General features: G+C 47.1%; 4 protein-coding genes across 4 annotated transcripts in view; 2 read left to right on the top strand and 2 right to left on the bottom strand.

The window, feature by feature from the left end:
• LOC306833987 (serine/threonine-protein kinase N2-like) overlaps nucleotides 1–563 on the top strand; it is a gene marked incomplete at its 5' end in the record, with an annotated part of 5103 nt that extends 4540 nt beyond the window's left edge. Inside the window, 2 exons of the mRNA XM_079359693.1 lie at nucleotides 1–10; nucleotides 94–563. The exon at nucleotides 1–10 is cut by the window's left edge and continues 71 nt beyond it. Coding sequence (XP_079215819.1) covers nucleotides 1–10; nucleotides 94–297 — 214 coding nt within the window. The remainder of the gene's footprint in view (nucleotides 11–93) is intronic.
• Nucleotides 564–4618: 4055 nt separating this feature from the next.
• On the bottom strand, nucleotides 4619–9949 carry zdhhc12a (zDHHC palmitoyltransferase 12a). Its single transcript, XM_079357519.1, has 5 exons — nucleotides 9587–9949; nucleotides 7428–7561; nucleotides 7160–7234; nucleotides 6871–7037; nucleotides 4619–6168 (listed from the first exon to the last, which is right to left on the bottom strand). The coding sequence occupies exons 1-5, from the start codon at nucleotides 9681–9683 to the stop codon at nucleotides 5850–5852; spliced, it is 792 nt and encodes a 263-aa protein (XP_079213645.1). The 5' UTR covers nucleotides 9684–9949; the 3' UTR covers nucleotides 4619–5849.
• An 815-nt stretch (nucleotides 9950–10764) lies between these two features.
• Nucleotides 10765–12698, top strand: LOC306832670 (uncharacterized protein). Its single transcript, XM_079357533.1, has 2 exons — nucleotides 10765–11016; nucleotides 11155–12698. Exons 1-2 carry the CDS (start codon nucleotides 10849–10851, stop codon nucleotides 11686–11688), a joined length of 702 nt encoding a protein of 233 aa, XP_079213659.1. The 5' UTR covers nucleotides 10765–10848; the 3' UTR covers nucleotides 11689–12698.
• slc25a25a (solute carrier family 25 member 25a) lies at nucleotides 12532–19467 on the bottom strand. The gene is made up of 10 exons (XM_079357506.1): nucleotides 19180–19467; nucleotides 17458–17584; nucleotides 16724–16811; nucleotides 16521–16632; nucleotides 15267–15425; nucleotides 14515–14667; nucleotides 14320–14427; nucleotides 14067–14234; nucleotides 13706–13856; nucleotides 12532–13571 (listed from the first exon to the last, which is right to left on the bottom strand). The coding sequence occupies exons 1-10, from the start codon at nucleotides 19339–19341 to the stop codon at nucleotides 13384–13386; spliced, it is 1416 nt and encodes a 471-aa protein (XP_079213632.1). The 5' UTR covers nucleotides 19342–19467; the 3' UTR covers nucleotides 12532–13383.
• Between the last annotated feature and the right edge of the window lie 3033 nt (nucleotides 19468–22500).

Here is a 22500-nt window from a genome sequence, read left to right as displayed (position 1 = left end):
ATACTTCGTGGTAAATAAATGTTGAGCTTCTAAACTTTCTAAACCACTTTGAAAAATAAAAATAAAATGATTTCTTCACTTCTTCTCTCTCAGACCATCGACTGGGACGCTCTCCTGGCCAAGACCCTGAAACCTCCGTTCCTGCCGGCGATCAAAGAGTCCAAGGACGTCAGCAACTTTGACAGCGACTTCACCCGACTGCAGCCGATCCTGTCGCCTCCGTCCAAACCGTTCGTCCTCTCTGCAGAGCAGCAGGAAGCCTTCGCAGACTTCGACTTCTGCGCGCTGCACGGGTGAACGGCGAGCAGGAAAGACCAGGGTGGGAAACAAACAGGCAAACCATCTTTTGTTTTGTATCTGGGACGTTTGACAGCGTTTCTTTCATGTAATCAAGCACCACTCATTCACAGGAATACTTAAAACAAACTTGCACTGGATAAATCAAACGGATTATTTTGACCTATAAATGTCCCTCATTGGACACGTAGACCATCTTAGAGCCAATCAGGTTTTCTTTCTTTGAGTATTATCAATCGTTTAGTGTCGTCATGGTACCAAACTGTAAATCTTTGATACGATTCTATTATTAATCTAAAGACACCCTTTTGGATACCACGGCAACAAAAGCAGAAGTCCTGGACACCCAGTAGCAACGATTAGCAACGTTAAGCTAGCTTAAATGTTGCTTTTGACTCACGCCTTCCTGAACGTCATGTTCACGTCCTGGTCTCTGTGTGTTACTGGAGGATTCCTCTCCAAAGAGCAGCAGATAAATAAGACTGAAGTACAGACGATCTGTCGCTATCTTTGGCAAGCTTTGTTCGATGCTCTGCAACGGCGAGACGAGGGACCAGCTTGAACAGAGAAACACAGGAACATCATGTCGGACTTCTCCTGGATAATTGGCTGTCTGGGACTTTGTGTCATTGAAACAACGATCCAAATATCTGTCTCCTCATTGATGCTGCAGGAAAACTCTAATTAATTTACATACTGTAACTTTAGATAAAGTTTCTCATCATCCATCATTTATGGTTTAAAGTTGTAGGAGCCTATCCCAGCAGTCATTGGCCTAAATACAGCGTTACACCCTGGACTGGTCGTCAGCCAATCACAGGGCTGACATGTAGAGAAAGACAACCAGTCACACCCACATTCACACCTTTGGACAGTTCCGAGTCAGCAGGTGACCTAACAAGTGTTTGGACTGTGGGAGGAAGCGTCTCCGGACAGAACCCATTCACAGGGAGGCTCCTGACAGACGGGGATTCAAACCAGCAACCTCCTCACTGTGAGGGGACAGAAATAACCACTGGACCGCCGTGCAGGCCCAAGTTTCCCACCATGGTCTTCATCAATCAGTGATCAATCTGGATAACAGAACATCAGATCCCATGGCTGATTTTGCTGACTGTTTTAACCAATTATCAAGCCCTCAATTATTGATCCGATATTACGGCAGCATCTTTTTATTTATTTATTATTTTCAAAGCAACAACATTGATTGTAGCCCTTTATATACACCGCCTGTCTGAGCGTCCCAGCGGCCATTCCTGCAGTTCACAGATGAAATATTAATACAAACGTAACCACTGTGAAACGGGATGCTTGAAGAGTTTATTGCATTATCAGCTCTTCTTACTGCTTTCTTACAAGATCGTGAACTTTTACTTTATCCAAACATCTGGAGCAGAAAAAGTTTCAACCATCAACTCTGTGTTTAACTGTTCATTAAACACATGTGGAGTTGTTGTCAAGAGATTAAAATCCCTCAGCATTGATGTCAGCCTGATAAATCCAGGATTGGTCAAGTTAAAAACTTCAGGTTAGTTAGCCGCTTGTTATAGTGCTAGCTAAACCAGCTAGCAAGCCGCACAGCGAAGCCTTTGACCTTCTGATGTCGACATGCTAACGCTCGCTGCTTTTTAAAAAAAAATCTTAGTCGCTGAAACTGAAAGTAAACAAAGAAAACGAAATAATTAACATTGTTTAGACTTTAACAACTTGAAAACTTTTAGTATTCAAGCTTAGTTAGCTAACCATAAATTAGCTTAGCAACAAACTAGCTCGTTATATGCTAGCACTAAAGACTTGTCTTGGCTAAATTCACCATCCCACAGGACTTTAGAACAGTTTAACAACGGAAAGGATACAGACATTACAGATGCTTGAAACTATATTACTAACTGAATTATCGCGATGCTAATTTTGTTAGCTGGTTAATAGCAGTTCCTGTTATGTAATAGCATCAAGCTAACGCAATGTGACGTACGGTTCTTTACCTGTGGGACATTTTGGAGAATAATGTACCAGCCACCACTGAATATAAAGAATAGTTTATAAAGAGAATTTAAATGTGCACGTGGGGAGCAAAACATGTCTTAAAAACCACATGAAAATACATCAATATAATATGATTTCATAGAATAATAACCTAACATTCAAGTTAAAAAGTCCAACTTTAAACATTAAAGCTGGAATCATTCTGTTACAAAGCTGGTTAGCTCCAGCTTACATCTAACCCATCACTACTTGTCTCACAAAGTCACTTTCTACTGGCAAGGTGCCACTTCTAATCTCTTCAGGCATCCTGCGTGTCGGAGACAGATTCAGCTTGCTTTGTGGCCTTTGCTTATTATCAATAATCTTTGGATATTTATCCCTCTGAGGTTCAGTATGTGCTGCCGTTTCTATGCATCACTGTGATGGGCTTCGCTCACTGCCTACACCAAAACTAAAGAATCAAAGCTGACACAGTTTCTGGTTACAAGCCTTTGAAAGATGTTCAAATCATTCCCTCATTGCTTCAGAAAACATTCACGTTCACATACCAGCTGTTTTTCTTCACAGAGGCAGTAGTGCATGGCACCGTGGTGAACTTGTGCACTAGATATCCTGTAATTGCTAGCGTTATTAAAGAAGCCATAGAGAATCTAATATAGCCATAGTATAGAGGAACATATCTGTATTTTCTATTTAGCAAATCATAATCTGTGTTACTGAGCTCTTATGATGTCAGTGCAATAAAAGACGAGGAAGAAGAGGAGCGGCAGGGACAAAACGTTTACTTGATTTTTACTGACCAAATGCAACAAAAAAAGTTTGGTTTCCACCAAGCAGTCCGGTTCAGTTTGGTTTCCACCAAGCAGTCCGGTTCAGTTTGGTTTCCACCAAGCAGTCCGGTTCAGTTTGGTTTCCACCAAGCAGTCCGGTTCAGTTTGGTTTCCACCAAGCAGTCCGGTTCAGTTCGGTTTCCACCAAGCAGTCCGGTTCAGTTCGGTTTCCACCAAGCAGTCCGGTTCAGTTCGATTTCCACCAAGCAGTCCGGTTTCCACCAAGCAGTCCGGTTCAGTTCGGTTTGGTAGCTAACACATATATTGGTGTTTCCACTGCCATAAATTAAGCATGGCACCAAAATAACTACTTCTTTGCTACCCTTCTGTCAGGGTGTCGTGTACTGGTCCGACCCGAAGGGGCAGAGCTAGACTAGTTCTGCTTCCCCCCATGGGCGAGCTCAGACCTCTGCTGGACGTCCTTCATTGTTGCCCTTGGTTACCGGGCCACATTCTTCTTCTCTGTTGAATATGTTGCCTGGGTTCACTGTGTCACTGTCTGCTATGATGTCATGCTGTCACATACCTGACGCAGCCATCGCACCTCGTACTGAATCAAACCGGGCCGCTTGGTGGAAACGGACCTAAAATACTCACCAGAGTTGAACGTCAGCGCCGAGAGAACTGGGGCATTTCATCACGATTAAACTGGACTTTAAAGAGTAATTTAACACCACACGCTCTTTTAATTATTATTTATATTTATATTCATCTGCACATCGTCTTCCTGAAGAGCTTCCTCCCTAAATTCCACGCGCTCTGTGCATGCCAGGGTTTGTCAGCGCCATGGTGCACGCATCCCAGGAGAACTACAAAATCAAAAAAGAACTACAAGGTCACACAGGAATAAAGACTTTGAACGTGAACAGACGCTCTGTGCATTTCCTTGTCTGACTTCCTGTCGTTCTATTTTTGTCCAGCTTGATGCGTGAAAATAGACAAAACGGAGCTGAGCGGCGCTCCAGAGATCGAAGACAGACCGCGGCGTGCACGGAGTACGTGTGGAAATTGGACATTAGAGTTCATTTCCATCAGGAGTTGGGTCGTAGCAGAGAGAACCACATCTTTTGCTATTGTCTTAATGAGAGCCCCCTGGTGGTGGAATTTATAAACTGCGCGTTAAAGAGCGTTCTATAATTTGAAACGTGACCACAGTTGCCCCGCCCCCTTCTTTAAGGTCTCCGTTTGTCATCAGTTAATTTAGTCACTTTACCTCCACAAGTGGAGAGGACATTTACCTGTAAGCGCTCTGATGTGAGATCATGTGACGGTGGCGTGTTAAATAGTTTTTTAAAGTTCAACACCTCACGTTCTGCTGAAACGTTCCTCGCCATCAGAGCGCCGTTTGCTACGTTAGGAATAAACGCAGCAGGAGGCGCTGATTTAGCAACTGTAGCACTTTAAGTTAATGCTGCTGAATATATGTTATTTATGTGAACTGTATTTATGTGAAGCATCCTGACTGGGAATGTCATGTGTACAGACGTACTCTCTAACTACATGCATATCATCAATGTTTTAATTCTCTTGTTGTCAATAAATACAAACAGTAAAAAAAACACTTCCTGGTGTGAACATCATGTCACCATGTTAACAGTCAGACGAAAGCAAAGGCACGTTAGTGTTCATGTTACGGGTCACCACTTTCACCCGGCGACCACAGAAGAAAAGTGAGCAGAGAGAAAACATGCAGGGCGTTTCTTTCTGTCCTTCTTTGGATAAAAAGACCTGAAAAATAAACGTGTTTTTAAGGATCTCTTTCGCTGACGATACTGAAGATGAAACAAGACAGAAATCCCAAAGGTTCAAAACGCACCTCGGCTATTTTTAGTCACAGTGTTCAGTTTGATTCTGATCATTTTAGTAGGTTAAGCTTGATTCATTTCATAAGCCGGCTAGCATCAGCCTGCTAACATGCTAGTCTGGACACCAGTGTTGTCAGCTGTCACTAACTTCAGTGCAAAGTTACTGAATATTATCTGAAGTAGACGGGTCACTTTGTTCCAGTGTGTGGACTCGTAGAACACATGAACCAACCCAACACAGTTCTGCACCGTGGACGTGCTTCTGATTGTTGCATCCCGAGTAGAGACCCCAAATATCTATGTCTCCATGTTCTGTATTCAGTGACGTGCTCGGTGCCGATGGTCCAATAAGTTCCTTCCTCTAAGTGCATGGTCTGACTCGGGTCCAGATGTTGAGCTGTGGTCTGTTGGGAGGTCAGACAGACGGGTCCAGATGTTGAGCTGTGGTCTGTTGGGAGGTCTGACTCGGGTCCAGATGTTGAGCTGTGGTCTGTTGGGAGGTCTGACTCGGGTCCAGATGTTGAGCTGTGGTCTGTTGGGAGGTCAGACAGACGGGTCCAGATGTTGAGCTGTGGTCTGTTGGGAGGTCAGACTCGGGTCCAGATGTTGAGCTGTGGTCTGTTGGGAGGTCTGACTCTGGTCCAGATGTTGAGCTGTGGTCTGTTGGGAGGTCAGACAGACGGGTCCAGATGTTGAGCTGTGGTCTGTTGGGAGGTCAGACAGACGGGTCCAGATGTTGAGCTGTGGTCTGTTGGGAGGTCAGACAGACGGGTCCAGATGTTGAGCTGTGGTCTGTTGGGAGGTCAGACTCGGGTCCAGATGTTGAGCTGTGGTCTGTTGGGAGGTCTGACTCGGGTCCAGATGTTGAGCTGTGGTGTGTTGGGAGGTCAGACAGACGGGTCCAGATGTTGAGCTGTGGTCTGTTGGGAGGTCAGACAGACGGGTTCCAGATGTTTCTTTGGTACATTTTCTCCCACATCACCGTCCTGCAGACGCAGAAGAAATCCCAAAGGTTGCAGAGGACGCCTCGGTCAAACGGGTTCTCCTCGTCCCCGCAGTTCTTCAGGTACGAGATCCGGTGTCGGGACATGAACTCCCAGGTGGTGCAGTTGACGGAGACCAGGTAGAGGTGGCAGCCCAGCAGCAGCACGACCACCACGGAGAAAACACCAGCCACGCCCAGCGCCGCCAGCAGGAAGCCGTTCACTCTGAACCACAGCTCCCAGGACACGCTGGGCGAGATACCAGACCTGCAAGAGACCAATCAGAACCTTCATTTATCATCTGCCCTGAACCATGGACGCTTTGTACCGCCCCCTGCAGGTTAGAGACCATACTGATTAGACTTGTGATGGTTTCAAGATTTTTAAACAATCCATAGAATTTAAATTTGATGCATTTAATGACAGTAAATGTTGTCGGATGTCTTAGTCAGTGTTTTATTTGTATTTATTCCAATATTTTAGTTAAAAATAAAAACAAGACTTTTCATTGGTCGAGTGAGACATCAAACAAAAGGCAACTTAAACCTTGTTTTATGTAAGCTGTCTTATGTTTTAATGTACTTTAAAAAAAAAAAATCAGAGAAACGGTTGAAATGATCAGATTTGCAGGTCACATGACCGGCGTGGAGGCCTTGAGGTTGTAAACGTCCCCGTGTGAGCGCAGACCAACAACGGAAAACACTGGATCATGAGTCAGACCAGAGCAAACGATCGACAGCTGTGAAAACGCCACAGGTGACCCACGTCGGGCTTTTCTTTTGCGGTTCAGTCGTGTCGTCGTCTTTCATTATCTACACGTTTCTGTCTCGTGATGGCGAGCGGCCTCACAGCTCGCTCAGCCCAGAGACGAGCTGCGGGACGGAGCGCTCGCTCTCCTCTGACTCAGACCGAGAGAGCTGAGAGTGTGTGACGAGGCGAGGACGGTTTGTGAGTGTGGATGAGACGTACGCAGCGATGTGAAGAGCCCACAGCAGAGCGAGCAGCTGCACCAGCAGGTAGACCATGAACCAGCGGTGGTTCCTCTCGCCCACGCAGTTCTCCATCCACGGGCAGTGGTGGTCGAAGCGCCGCACACAGCGTTTACACGTCTGGCAGTGCTTGGCTCTCATTGGCTGCTGCTCAAAAAGAAAAGACGAGTTTCACCTTTAAACACTTTCTCATCAAACTGGGAAAAGACAAAGTTGCAACACGTCCCAATAACTCAAGAAGAGGAACAAACGAGTGTGCAGCTCGTTACCTGCAGCAGACAGAATCCACAGCGCCGCAGCCGAGGAATCATCGAGTCCATCTCCTCCATCGAGTCCTGGACGCTCTGCACACACACACACACACACTGACACTTACTACACACTCAGACACACACTCCACTGTGACCTGCACTTGAGGGGGCGGGACTTAAAGATGTCTATGTAATCTTGAGGTTTAGATTATTTTAGCTGATAGTGATCACACACGAGTGCAAGAAGGGAATCTCAGAAACAAAGGAGACGTGGAGTTTGTCTCACCTCTGCAGCGTCTGTGAGAACAAAGCCGGGGTCCATTAAAGAAACAGCAAAGTATAAAAGTACCGACAGCACGACCAGCAGGAAGAACAGGACCGGCAGCAGCAGCTCTCCTTGCTCCTCACTCCTCCGCAGATCTGAAAACACAAAACCACTCTCACGTTTTGTTTTTCCTCGAGCCCCAAAATAGACCGGCACTGAGGCTTCAATTAAAGGACCAGGGTGTGTGTGTGTGTGTGTGTGTGTGTGTGTGTGTGTGTGTGTGTGTGTGTGTGTGTGTGTGTCCTGGCTGGAGGCTCAGCAGCAGGAACAGCTGCACCTGATGCGGCTGGTTTCCAACATTCACTCTCTGACTGGTTTAGTTCTACGTGTTCTCGCTCAGCTTTGTTTTTTTAGTTTTTTTTATCCATCACCTGATAAAGACTGACACCTGCTGTTCTGTTGAGCACACACACACACACACACACACACACACACACACACACACACACACACACACACACATTTTGTATATAAAAATGTACTTTGAACTTGCCAGCTCGCCTCGTCTTTGAGCCGAGTTGTGACAAACTCAGAATCAGATACTTCAGAAGCTTAACGACACGTGAAACTTGATGTGTGTTTTGACTCTTTAGACTTGAAATGAAATCAGTTTGTTATAAAAAAGTACTCACAGTACACACTCAGTTACATCAGTGCAAACAGATTTTACACCACATCGATCAGAAATGAGATTCAGTGGTGTGTCATGGTGGGGGGGGGGGGGTGGAGGGGGGGGGGGGGGGGGCTAAATGACGTCAAACCTGTTGGATTGTCTCCGTGTGTGTAACTGAAGCGTCCTCGCCAAATCAAACAGAGGTCCGGACTTTCTGCAGGTCAGTGAGACAAGCAGTCAGGAACAAACCAGTTCAGAACTACTCCACTGTTTATCGTTCTGCTGCTGCTGCCAAGTGTGGCGGAGGGTTTAAGGCCATCGGTGGTTTCACACTGTGTTCATTCACCTTAATGCAGCACGAGATCGTCGTCATTTAAAGGAGCTGTGTGTCACTCTGCCCCCTAGAGTTTGAAATGGGTACTGCAGCAGTCCACATTTAAAAACAAGTTTCATCGACCTCTGAACTTCACACACGAGTCAACATGTTCCAGATGAGAGTCAGCGACGAGTTGGACAAGAAACATGGACTTCTCCAGGAGTACTTTAGCTCCGCCTCCGACCAGGTGATGACGGTGGTGGACACTGTAGCTTCAGTGTTTAGCCAGCTCTGCATGTGGTGGAAACTGTAGCTTCAGTGTTTAGCCAGCTCTGCATGTGGTGGACACTGTAGCTTCAGTGTTTAGCCAGCTCTGCGTGTGGTAGACACTGTAGCTTCAGTGTTTAGCCAGCTCTGCATGTGGTGGACACTGTGGCTTCAGTGTTTAGCCAGCTCTGCATGTGGTGGACACTGTAGCTTCAGTGTTTAGCCAGCTCTGCATGTGGTGGACACTGTAGCTTCAGTGTTTAGCCAGCTCTGCATGTAGAGACACTGTAGCTTCAGTGTTTAGCCAGCTCTGCATGTAGAGACACTGTAGCTTCAGTGTTTAGCCAGCTCTGCATGTAGAGACACTGTAGCTTCAGTGTTTAGCCAGCTCTGCATGCAGAGACACTGTAGCTTCAGTGTTTAGCCAGCTCTGCATGTGGTGGACACTGTAGCTTCAGTGTTTAGCCAGCTCTGCATGTAGAGACACTGTAGCTTCAGTGTTTAGCCAGCTCTGCATGTGGTGGACACTGTAACTTCAGTGTTTAGCCAGCTCTGCATGTGGTGGATACTGTAGCTTCAGTGTTCAGCCAGCTCTGCATGTGGTGGACACTGTAGCTTCAGTGTTTAGCCAGCTCTGCATGTGGTGGACACTGTAGCTTCAGTGTTTAGCCAGCTCTGCATGGGTCTGTAAAGCTTTCTGCGTTCTAACCTCTCTCCATGTTTCATCTCCAACATTGATCCTAGTTTGAGCAGCTTTCTGCTGCTGGAGCTTATTAGAAACATGCAGAGGCTTTTTAGCTCGGGTACAATCACTTCTATCTGAAGCAGTTCCACTGCCCGCTTCCATCGCTGCAACACCTGTTCACCTGATAACTGCTCTCATATCTGGCAAACCCAGGGGCGTCCACAACGAGCTGAACTCACCTGTGTTGTGCAGGAACAGTGTGAGGGTTATAACCCAGGTGAGTAGGGTGTGTGTGGCCCGAACCAGGAACCCGGTCCGGAACATGTTCTGAACCATGCTGGTGTTACTGGTAACTCCAGAGCTAACTGGTTAGCCTGGTTAGCTGTCTCATAACAACCTGCGAAGATAAACGCTAAAGACGACAGATAAACACTTTTTAAAATACACGGACGGGTTGACTTAAAGTAAATACACGTATAATGTAGCTAGTTACAGTAAAGTCTGATATTCTAAATGTTGTCGTGTCTAGTTGTAGTTTTTGAACTCTGCAGTCGCCACTTCCGTGTTTTGCTACGGAAAGCTGCGTAGGTCAAAAATGAACGAAACGCGGGGCGGAAAAGTCAGTATAATTCTGAATATCAACCGTATTTGTTCCCGGGGGGCAAATCAAGGGCTCACAGGGCAATAAATGAACGACAGTGCAGCGATACTAAAACATTTAACCAACATAGAGACAACAAGTGTCAAAGGTGTTCGTACCAAGTTAAAATAAAACATCACAAACATTACAAGGTCAGATCCAGAGGACAGTGATGGAGTGAGATGGACTCGCCTGTACACAGACATGTGAACAGACGTGCAGAAGTGAACAGAAGTAAGAACTATTCTATGTAAACAGAACTGTGGCGCAGAAGAAGATATAAGTGGACAGTGATCAGACATGATGCATATATGCAGTAATGAACAGACATAACAGAACTATAGTGCAGTAAATAAGAATATAAATATATAACTATAAAGCCACATGCATGTAGGCAGTGGTGCATGGCAGATAATAGAACAACATACTAAATACATATAGCTCTATATAAACAAAGTGACTGTAGTGCTATGATGGAAATAATATGAGAGCTGAATAAAGTGGAGTAGTGCATCAGAATATAAACATATATGCACTACTCCACTTTATTCTGTTTATTATAATACTTCCTGGAATGACTTCCTGTTTCCTCCTCTGGTCGCCAGGCAACCGCCACACTGAAAAGTCCTGATGTTGTTATTTGTAACGTTTCGGTCACTTGTTAAGAACACTGGGGAGATTTTAAAAGCACACACACAGCAGTGATGTCGCTGCTGTGAGGGCCGAGGTCTTTACAACTGTTGCTATGACAACAGCAGGTCAAAAGATGCATCTGGAACTTCTGATTCAGAAACAAACAAATCGTCCGACAGACAGACAGACAGAAACAGACTCTACAGCAACATTATCCAACAGACTAAGATGGAGACAGCACTCACACCCTGCAGGTCAGAGGACGGAGACAGGCAGCCCAGAGACTGCGAGCTGGAGATGGACGCTCTGCAGAAGCTGAAGGAGGAGCTGAAGGAGGAGCTGAAGGAGGAGCTGTACGTTTCTACGCGTGTAAGACTACAGTATCTGGAGGAGAAGGTGGAGGAGCTGGAGACAAACATGGAGACGCAGCGAGCTGATCTTCTGAAGAAGCTGGAGGAGAAGCAGAAGGAGCTGTACGTTTCTATGCATGTAAGACTACAGTATCTGGAGAAGACGAGGGAGCTGAAGGAGAAGCTGCACTTTCAGGAAGAGTACACGAGCTATCTGAGGGAGAAGGTGGAGCAGCTGGAGACAGACGTGGAGAATCAGACGCAGCGAGCCGATGATCTGCAGAAGTTACTGTTCAGTGAAAAAGAGGAAAGTGATGATGAGGATCAGGACATTCTAAACGATGAAGAGGAGGAGGACAGTGAGTACTCAGCACAGCTCAGTGAAGAAACAGAAAGGCTGATCAGTGAGCCTCAGACCAGCCAGAAGAATCTCTGCACAGAGATCCTGGCTGTTTACAAGCAGCTGCACGATGTGTCTGAATTCCTCCAGAACAGTGAACTACCGATCAAGACCAACGAGTGGAACCCGCAGCTGGCTCAAGAGGTGAGACTTCACCTGGATCAGCTGATAAGCCAGGCCAATAAGGTGACCAGCATGCTGCCGGATCTCCACACTGAACCGGGCCAGCTCCAGATACAGCAGGAGGACGAGACGGCGTCCAGCAGAAACTGTCCAGAGCACGACGAGCACATGATGGAGAAGGGATCCAATGAGTGAATAAATCACCGTGCACATAACATCAGATCTGTTTGTGTTTTCACTGTGTGGTCATGTGGTCATGATCGTCCCATCCAACTTTATTTGTTCAGCACTTTATAACAAGCTCAGTTGATCAAAGTGCTGCAGAGAAGAATAAATAAAATCCAGAACAGCTAGAAACTATAAAACTACAAATCAATTCAAAAACATGAGTCAAATTAAGGTTCGCAGTAAAACAAAGAAAATCAACCTTTTACCATCATAAACATCATTTTTTTAAAGCCGTCTCAAATGAGAGACACCCTCTTATTTCCTTTGAGGACATTTTGTCTGATATCTGCAGAAATCCACCTGGTGTTTTTTACCGAGCAGAGAAGCGTTGCTCGTCGTCATGGAAACAGCGTTTTTTTCTTCTCGGCGCGCGCACGCTTCATGCACACGCTCCCCCGAGCGCACAGCCAGCAAAGAGCCGCCAGGTGGACACGGGGGGGGGGGGGGGGGGGGGGCCTGAAGCTTCCTAAAACCAGCCTCAAGAGGACACTGCAGGCGTCCTGCAGGTTTGGTACCAATTCATTCATGAGCGCGCGCTCGATGGAAAAAAACGCAGCGTTGGTAACGTCTTTGAGAGGACGGACTTTATAATAATTCTTCCGTCCTTTCAGGAAGCTAAAAGTTTCATCAGCTCGTTTGTGAGCCGACATGTGAGTCGACCTCTGAAGTGGAGCTTTCAGAAAACATCCCCCTCAGTCAGCTTCAGGTGTGGCCGCGCGCACACGCACGCACGCGCTGCTGTGCTTCACGCGTGTTGGACACGAGCAGAGGTTTATCTCTGGGAGCAAAGTAAGACACGAGACTCAGAAGTACAAGAACTTGCATTTATTTGCATCGAAATGGTCCATTAAAACAATTCTAAAAACTCGTTCTTTACAAAAGAATTCAGTCTGAACACCTGGATCGATCAGAAATCGCTTCCAGCTTTGATTAAAGTGCAAATACCTCGCTCGTCTTCTTCTGCCCTGCTAAGTGTTGCTCATGTTCAGAGTGTGTGTGTGTGTGCTCTGAACATGAAGACCTTCAGAACGGGCAGAAACAGGATTCTGTTTTCAGTCCATCCAGGCAACATGTAGTGTTAAGGCTACCTGGCGTTACATTCGCTCCCTGAAAACACCACATGATATCTAATCGCACAGTCGGCTCTTCAAACTAAACAAAGCGTTGTAACGCTGCTTCTTTTCTCCACATTAAAAACGATAAATACAGCATGGAAATAAATACTGTTTCAGCTTCATTCAGGACGGAGAGAGATCAAACTCACATGTGCAAAAAGCCTCTTTAAGGAACACGGACGTTTCTCCCTGAACAATAAAACTGGATCTTTAATGCTTCTTCTGCCTGTTCCACCCACGGACGACAAACAAACATGAGAAATAACCACAGGATGTTTCACTCGCTGGAGCTGCACAGACGGGACAAAAAAAACTAAAAATATTTGGTCCTCATGTTCGTCCCTCAAAAACAGAAATAGCAGCAGTTTGTCTCCTGAGCTCACAGAGTCCATAAACCCTCCAGCATGACCGGCGTCTCGGCTTTCCTCAGCAGACATTCACAGAATGAGATCTACCAACACCCAGCGGGGCCTCAGGCTCCCTGGGATTCCCTTTAAAGGGGGGGGGGGGGTAAAGTCACATGACAAAAAGGGGGAGGGGCTGGGTTTCAGCGTGATGTCACTCCAAGCTGCGTCTTCAGGTGCTCGTACACCACGTAGCTGATGCTGACGGCGGGGATCACTTTGAGGAAGTTGGGGGCCAAACCTCTGTAGAGCCCCGTCGGACCCTCGGTCTGCAGGATCTGCCTGAAGAGACCCGACATGGTCACCTGGGCGCTCGCCGACCCCGTCGCTGCTGCAAGGACAAATACAGAAAATGATTAACATCAACGACGTCCATCAAACCAGTCATGGTCACTCATCAGGTGCGGGCGGCCATGTTTGTAGTTTCTACCCCTAAAAGAGACAGAAGAGCAACGCGGGCCTCACCTTGTGCTTGCATGCGTGTTCGGACCAGAGCCAGAGGATAACTGGCGAGCTGCCCGCAGGTGCTGGACACGGTGCCACAGGCCAGCAGGACCAGCACGCCGGGGTCGGCGCCGTTTGTGCCGTACTGCTGCAGGTAGCTGTTCTTCAGAGTCTGAGGAGGGAAGAGACGGGGTTATTTTTAACTTCATTAAAATCAGTAAAGACAAAGAACGTCCCGGCCACGAGAGGCGGCGTTCGTTATGTAAGCCGGTCACGAGCTGGCGTTTATTTTGGGACATATCTGCGTGTTCAGATCCACATTCCTCCTGCGGGGAGTCAAAGTTTGGTCCTCTCAAACACAAAGGGACGGACGGCGTCTCACCTCGTACACGGCCAGGTCGATGCCGGCGTAGGGGATGATGCCGAGCATGTTGGGGACGTAGCCTTTATAAAACGCCGCCAGGCCTTCCGTCCTGAAGATCTGCTTGGCACAGTCCGAGATCCCCGAATACTGACCCGTCGTCCTCAGAGCCAGACGAGTCTTCAGCACCTGAGGACACATCAAAGGAAACGTCAGCGCCGCGTTTAACCACATGGCGTCTGGGCGCCTGTTGGGCGCTGAAGGGGTTAATCACCTCCATGGGGTAGATGGTGCTCTGTGCGATCACGCCGGCGAGCGATCCTGCAGCAAAGCGCTCCAGGATGCTCAGACTCGTCTTCTCGCTGCCGATTAAACGCTTAATCTGTGGAAGAGAGAGAGGCCGTTAGTGGCTGAACATCGGGGGGGGAGGGGCTTAACGGCGATACACACACACAGAGCGGCGCCTCACCTGCTCGTAAGCCATGAACTTGAGGGCAGACTCGGGGGCGATCTTGATGATGTTGACGCCGTTTCCTCGCCACAGCGACCTCATCCCGCCCTCTTTGATCATCTGCATCATCCCGCTCATGATGCACATGTTGTTGGTTCTGGTTCCGTAAACCTGAGAGAGGAAGGAGGAGGAAGAGGAGGAGGAGGAGGAGGAGGAAGAGGAGGAAGAAGAGGAGGAGGAAGAGGAGGAAGAGGAGGAGGAGGAAGAAGAGGAGGAAGAGGAGGAGGAGGAAGAGGAGGAAGAGGAGGAAGAAGAGCAGCGTGTTTGAGTCCTTTCATTCGGAGGAAGACAGAAAAACAACTTGTCTTTATCTGCCGCTCGGAGTCGATGCTCCACACGCCAGCTGACACACATCCTGAGACCTTCACCCCCCATGACGTGAGCTGTGATGGTGTTGACACTTCAGGCCGTGGACCCACGCCCCCCCCCCCCTCGCTTTAATCTTTAACTTCATGGCGTTTAGATAAGTCCACTCTTGAGCAACAGCTCGGCTTCTCCTGATTGTGTCACAGTTATGAAACGAGGTCGTCCTTCAGACTTTCATCGACCTCTTCGTTCGGCGGTCTGAATGTTAAACGCATCATTAACGAGAGAACCATGTGACCTCAGCTCCTCACACGGTCAAGTTCACAGCGTCCCCCAACGGCCTGATAAGCCCCACGCCGTCTCCCACCTTTACCCTCGTTTCTGATGCAACCACGCGGCCTCACCTGCATCATGACTTTGAGTCGGTCCAGAGGAGCCGTGAAGGTTCTGGAAACGGCTCCGGCTCCTCCCCCTGCCACCAGGTGCCTCCACCACATCCCGGTCATCTTCTCCTCCACCGTGAACTCATCCGGCACCATCAGGTTCTCCCCGACGTCGAAGATCTGCCGCAGAGAGAGACGGAGGTGTTAGTGCCTGTCAGTCAGTGATGAGGGAGAAAACTCTTCATGGGACACGTTAAACGTCTTCATGCCTCCTTTCAGACCATTATCGGTTACCATGACAACTCAATAAGAGCTGCAGGCTCACAGCTCCAATCGTTGCTGCTGAGAGAGACGCTGCATCTTTACAAGACGCCTAAATGTTATCATTTTAAAGACCCAACTCTGAACCAATCAGGTGCCTTCACACCGGGCACTGAACATGTTTAATGCCGGAGCAGCTAAACGTGCGTCACCACGGGGAAAAGTGAGACAGACGACCGTCGTTCAGCACCGGGTTCGTTTTCACAGACGCCTCAGCGAGGCGAGCGGGAGATCTTTGAAACCTGAGCCACCTTTCCACCGAGGGCGCGGCGGGCAAAGAGCAAAAAAAAAAAAAGGAGCGCGGGAGGATTTCACAACGATCTAGGTCAGGGGCAGAAAGGGGGCACAGGTGAAAAACTGGATCAGCTTAGACCTGCAGCTTTGGATCGCTGCCAAAGTCTGACGGCGTGCGTCACTTTAAAACATCGGAATCAAAACGCTCATTTATTGATTTTAAATTGGACCCGACGAAGATTAGACTCTTCTCATCGTGGCTGCTTCACTGTTACAAGCTGCAGAAATCAGAGCTGCGACCAAACGCAGCTTTAAAGATGACGAGACAGCAGCTCATGTTCCTGCTGCCTCCCGGGGGGGGGGGGGGGGGGTCAGACTGTCCGACACTTTTCTTCCATGCAAGGTGAAGCCTGCGGGCTCGTTAAGACTGACGCACCAGCCTGGAAATCATTACATCAGGTCAGTGTGATCGCTGCTCCCTTTTACATAACAGCGAGACAACTCGGCAAATCCTCCTGAGATAATCCCCGAACTGGGACGATTCCGCTCGCAGGCTAATAGAGCTCAATGAGTGACGCACGTCCTGTTCCGACCACGCCTGACCCGCTTTCAGAGACGGGAGAAGCGCTTCATTATCGAATGTCCTGATAGCGTTATCGGATGTTGGATGACTTTACGTAACGCCGACTTGTCGAGCAGGCGGCGGACTCTTGAACTCACCGTGGAGTGTTTCCAGTAGAGGATGATCTCGGGAATGTTCTCCGTCTTTTCCTCCATGCGGTAGTTGCTCCAGTCTTTGCTGCCGATGGTTATCATGCCGTTCTTATCCATGCTTTAAGAAAAAAAAAAAAAGGCAGATTAAGACATTGAGCCCCTTTAATCCAACTAATCCATCCTGCAGTGGATGAAATGAATGAAATTACCTGTTAAGGGCTTTCTCAGCGTGCTGTGGGGAAATGTGAACCCCGAGGTCCTGCAGAGACTGAATGAACTCCTTCAGATCAACACGGCCTAAAAAGGAAGCAAAGACAAAGACTGTGAGAAAAGCTGCTTCCTAACCCTTCGGATGAACCTGTGACATCACAGAGGGGACGTGAACCTGTGACATCACAGAGGGGACGTGAACCTGTGACATCACAGAGGAGACGTGAACCTGTGACATCACAGAGGAGACGTGAACCTCTGACATCACAGAGGAGACGTGAACCTCTGACATCACAGAGGGGACGTGAACCTCTGACATCACAGAGGGGACGTGAACCTCTGACATCACAGAGGGGACGTGAACCTGTGACATCACAGAGGGGACGTGAACCTGTGACATCACAGAGGAGACGTGACATCACAGAGGAGACGTGAACCTCTGACATCACAGAGGAGACGTGAACCTGTGACATCACAGAGGAGACGTGAACCTGTGACATCACAGAGGAGACGTGACATCACAGAGGAGACGTGAACCTGTGACATCACAGAGGGGACGTGAACCTGTGACATCACAGAGGAGACGTGAACCTCTGACATCACAGAGGGGACGTGAACCTCTGACATCACAGAGGAGACGTGAACCTCTGACATCACAGAGGGGACTTGAACCTGTGACATCACAGAGGAGACGTGAACCTGTGACATCACAGAGGGGACGTGAACCTCTCACCTGCATTTTTCCGGTCCAGGATCTTCACAACAAGCTTCAGGTCTTTCTCGTAGTCTTGCAGATAGTGAACGAATTCCTCGAAGTCCAACTGTCCGTCCGAGTCCTCCTTTTCCCGTTTTAAAGTTTTCTGCAACAACAACAACAAAGGAGGTGAATTACAGCAGCGCTCAGGTGATAAGTGATGAACGCCTTTCTCATGACTCAAAGATGCAAACGGGCTGTTGCATTGTTTTCACAGCTTCAGAAATGGGTGACATTATGAAGAGGTATGCGCGAGTCATCTGTGAAACGAGAACAGCCGGTTCTGTGCATTCCTCTCCGCTAAATGTCAACTATGCAGTCCTGAACCCTCGGGAGACTTTTAAAAAAGGATCACGTTTCAATCACGACCCAACTGGACCACACCGTGACCCGCTTGCTAATCAGAACTCCACATTCTGTGAGGGAGCTCGGCTCTGCTGTGAGGAGAAGGGAATTAGGCAGTGACACTCTGGTCTATGTTTGACCCCAGACTGCAGGTCGACCCGCCAAACGCCTTAATCCTGTCCTAGCACAAACATCCAGAGCTAAAAGGAGACGAGGACACCGGCAGAGCCACACTGGCCCGCTCTGACACCTGAGCCGCTGCCAACAGTGTCGTGAGTGATACGACCATCGGACAGTAAAAACCATCCTGCAGGACATTTCTTGGACATGTGCTTGTGCTCAGATGGGACACAGCTGACCCTGCTGAATAAAACTAATTAATCTGTTTTATGATTATTCCTGCAACGCCGTCAGCTCTTTGGAGGGAATAAATTCAGCTCATTATTACGAAAGAACAAAATCAGAGTCCAACTGATCAGCAGAAGGCCGATGAGTCACAGTGAAGATAAATCAGATCAAGTTTCAAGAAGTCTAGTGTGTCGAGTATTTCGAGGAGGCAGCTTTTTATGTAATCAAAATTAACCTTATACAGAGTAGAGTCGTTTAAACTTTGACACTGCAGAAGCAGAAATAAAAGGTTCATGCATTCAGGAAAATTGCGTCATACTTGCAAACTCTTGCACACTTGAACATCCCCAACATGACCCACTTTAGACAGTCTGAGGGAACTGCCTGCAATTTGGGATTGATTGATTCAGCTCTTATTTCCCCATCACCAATAAAAATCAATACTATGTTGAATTTTGAGTGAGAAGAACCCTCCTTTTAAGTTTTATATTATTTGTTTTTAACTCTGCTTGTATTGTGTCCTTGGGTTTTTGAAAGGCTCCCATCAATAAAAAAAATCAGTATTAAGAAGTAATCCGGTTAGCCATGCATATATAGTGTGTGCAAATATTACGAAATGCAGAATTTAACTTATCTTCATTTTACCGTAAAACTTCTAATAAAAGCTGTGCGCGCGAGTGTTCATGTTTTACGGTAACTGAAAGCCTGTAAAGCACAGCGCGCGCTTGTTTCTATTAACACCTGTTAAATTACAAACGCATCCAAAACACACGTGTACATGCACATTGTACTTAAAGTCATGGGAAAAGTTTGACAAAGTGACTTTAAGTTCGCTCGCCGCGCAGACTTTTCGAGAAGCCGGTAAAACTCGCGGCCTTGTCGTAGAGGCTTTTCACAACCGCACGCGCCCGGAAAGATCGGATTTAAAACACCAGTAAAAGTAACGACACTTTAAAAAAGTAGGTAATGAATGGACAATTTAAAGACAAACACAGTTAGTTTGGTTACCTTTCGCCATCTTTGGTAGGTAGAAACCTCCTGAGACGGCAGGAACACGCTCAGTTTGTTGAACAGAGACTTCAGCTCCGACGGAAGCCCGTTAGATTCAAAATATTCCACTTCGACCTGGTCCGCGTTAGACACGGGCACGTAAAGGCACAGACCGAGCATGTTAGCTTCGGAAGATTAAAAAGTTCTACAATAAATAAATAAATAGAACACCAGAGTCGGTGTCTCTACCACACGGTGTAATACTGAAATGCCGGTAAGGAAACGCCGGCTGCTTTCTAATGAATGACACCAAGCCACGCCCCTTCCAGGAATACATCCACGTCGTTGGTTGAACAGGCTGTTTCTTCAACGAATCTGACGTCATTTTACTACGGGCCAATCACTGAGGCTTCTCATTGATGGGCTGGGCTCGGCTCCGCCCTCTTCGTGCGTAAAGGGAGAGGATCATGCTCGACCAATCCTGGCCCTCCTTTTAAACCGCCTGTGAAAGATTGACCAATCAGGTGTTTTCTTTAATTCAAACAATGAAAAGGCGGACTCGGGGCCAGTTGGCGGTTCACATGCCGTGACCTTGCTCACCCAAGTTCATGTCCAGAAAAATAATAATAAAAAGACTGAATCAGAGACATGAACAGATTAAATAAAGTATAAAATACATTAAATATAATGATTCACACACACACACACACATTTAGACTATTGCAATAGTTTGTTTTCTTGTCTTAACAAGAAAGAGCTCTCTAGAATGCAATTAATTCAAAATTCTGCAGCAAGAATTCTGACCCGCACAAATAGGAGGTCCCACATATCCCCTGTTCTGAAAGACCTTCACTGGCTGCCAGTGTCTTTTAGGTTCAGGTTTAAAATCCTGGTTCTGGCCTTCAGAGCCCTACATGGTCAGGCTCCCTCTTACCTTAGTGAGCTGATCCAGCCTTACGCCCCTATGCGAGCGCTGAGGTCTATGGATCAGAACCTGTGGGGGCGCTGAGGTCTATGGATCAGAACCTGATGAAGGTCCCTCGAGCTCATTTTCGCACTAGAGGTGACCGGTCTTTCCAGGTCGTTGCTCCGAGCCTCTGGAATGAACTTCCATCATCCTTGCGCTCAATTGATTCAGTTGTCACTTTCAAGAGTCAACTGAAAACGTTTTTATTTGTCCAGGCTTTTAATGAGCCTCTTTAAAGACTGCTATGATTTTTGTACTGTCTGTGTATTGCTTGTGATGTTTTTAAACCCTGTTTGTGAAGCACTTTGTGGCTATATATATAAAAGTGCTATATAAATAAATTTTACTTTACTTTACTTTACACACACACACACACACGCTCCTGAATGCTCTGGATTTGATTGGACCAGAGAAGGTAGGCGGGGCTTTGAAGGCCATTTTGGACGCCCCTGGGTTTGCCAGATATGAGAGCAGTTATCAGGTGAACAGGTGTTGCAGCGATGGAAGCGGGCAGTGGAACTGCTTCAGATAGAAGTGATTGTACCCGAGCTAAAAAGCCTCTGCATGTTTCTAATAAGCTCCAGCAGCAGAAAGCTGCTCAAACTAGGATCAATGTTGGAGATGCGAGGTGTCAGAGTTACGTACTGCTCCTTTAAGATGCATTTAAGTGTTCTTCAGATTCCATCCTTTAGTGTCCCGGTCTTAAAGGTCAAACGTGTTTGTTTACCCATTTTGCTTTCACCATGATGTGCTAATTTTGTCTCTTCGTGTTATCTAATCACACAACACTTTGGCGTTCTCAAGTTTTTTTTTAAATGTGCTCTATAAATAACATGAATTTGATTGGATGAAACATAAAATCAAAGGAGTGGACGAAGCTAAAAAAAAAACCTTGTCTGCAGACATTTGCATAATTTGACCGGGCTCTGAATGTCCTGCAGTTTGATCCAAAACAACACTGAGTCATGCGGCTGGGGGGGATTCAGGCTGCCACAAGTGACCAGCGCCAAAATCTCAAATAGAGCGCTGAGGGAACGCCAAGTGCTGCGGGCTGAACCCCATGGCCGTCAGCTGATCCGGAGTAGATTTACACACAACACGAGGACGCACACTCCTCTGCATGTGGCCGAACTGTCAGAGCAAAGAGCTGCCCTGCACTGTGTTCGTCCTCGAGGAGAGAACAATCACTCTCTGTTTCTGTTTGAGAGCTGATGAGACACTGTGACAGGAAATCTATGATACCAGGTTTAGATAAACCTTAAATAAGAATAATACAATATTATGATCCCGACTTCAAAGATTCAAACTGTTTGTGGAAAAATAAAAACACTCATGCCAAAGTTTTAAGGAACTGTGTGCAGCAAAAAGTAATGATTTAATTTAATATTTGTAATGATTTTCATTTCTTCTTTTAATGATGATTTAGTTAAAAATTGTTATGCAACTGCAATGAAATGGAGGAACCCGATGTTTTCTTGTCCCCGTCTAACAGCATGTGGACCGTTATAGGTGTAAATTGCAAACAGACGCATTTCGTATTAATGAGCGTGGTCAGACACAGCTCATTTACATATTTAAAGCTACAGACACAGAAACAGCCTGTTCTGAGCAGGGCTGAAATAGAGGGGTTTATAGACATGATCAGAGTGGATTTACAACAACACACTTGTTTTGGGGAGATCTGTGTTTGGATTGTTTCTGTGTCTGTAGCTTTAAATATGTAAATGAGCTGTGTCTGACCACGCCCCCTCTCTGGAAGGGCTCGGGTGAACTCGCTGCTTTCTGGCTCCATGTCCTATTGTTTACGGTGAGAAGGCAGACTCAGAGGGCAGAACAAACACCTAGCTGTGGGAGTGTCACCCACCTGGGGGAGGGGCTACTGCCCTTTGTGATGTCATGAAGGGAACATCTCCAAACGGCCTGTTTGAACACACATCTCATTCTCATCTTCTGAGACGACTGAGGTCCTCTGGACTGTGCAGGACTCTGTTATAGACGTTTTATGACTCGTCTGCACTGTTCTATGCAGCGGTCTGCTGGAGACGAGGGAGCACAGAGAGAGAGACAGGAAGAGACTGAACAGACTGGTCAGCAGGGCCGGTTCGGTCCTGGACTGTCCTCTGTAGAGGATCATGGACCCCCCCCCCCCTCTCCCCCCTGCATGACACTGTCTGTGGGGTCTCTGAGCAGCAGACTGAGACCCCCACCCTGCAAGACTGAGCGCATCACCACATGTGTTATAATCATCAACATCATGACTGTTACACACTGACTGTGTTTTAAAACCTGAACTGTCGATAGTCTACATCATGTTTATGTCTTGTGTTATTTCAGTCTATTGCATTTTTCTAACCTCTTTATCTAATTCATGT

The sequence above is a fragment of the Symphodus melops genome (genome assembly GCF_947650265.1).
Source record: "Symphodus melops genome assembly, chromosome: 1".
Classification (NCBI taxonomy): domain Eukaryota; kingdom Metazoa; phylum Chordata; class Actinopteri; order Labriformes; family Labridae; genus Symphodus; species Symphodus melops.
Note: the sequence above shows the minus strand (reverse complement) of the source record. Positions and strands in the feature narration are given on the sequence as shown.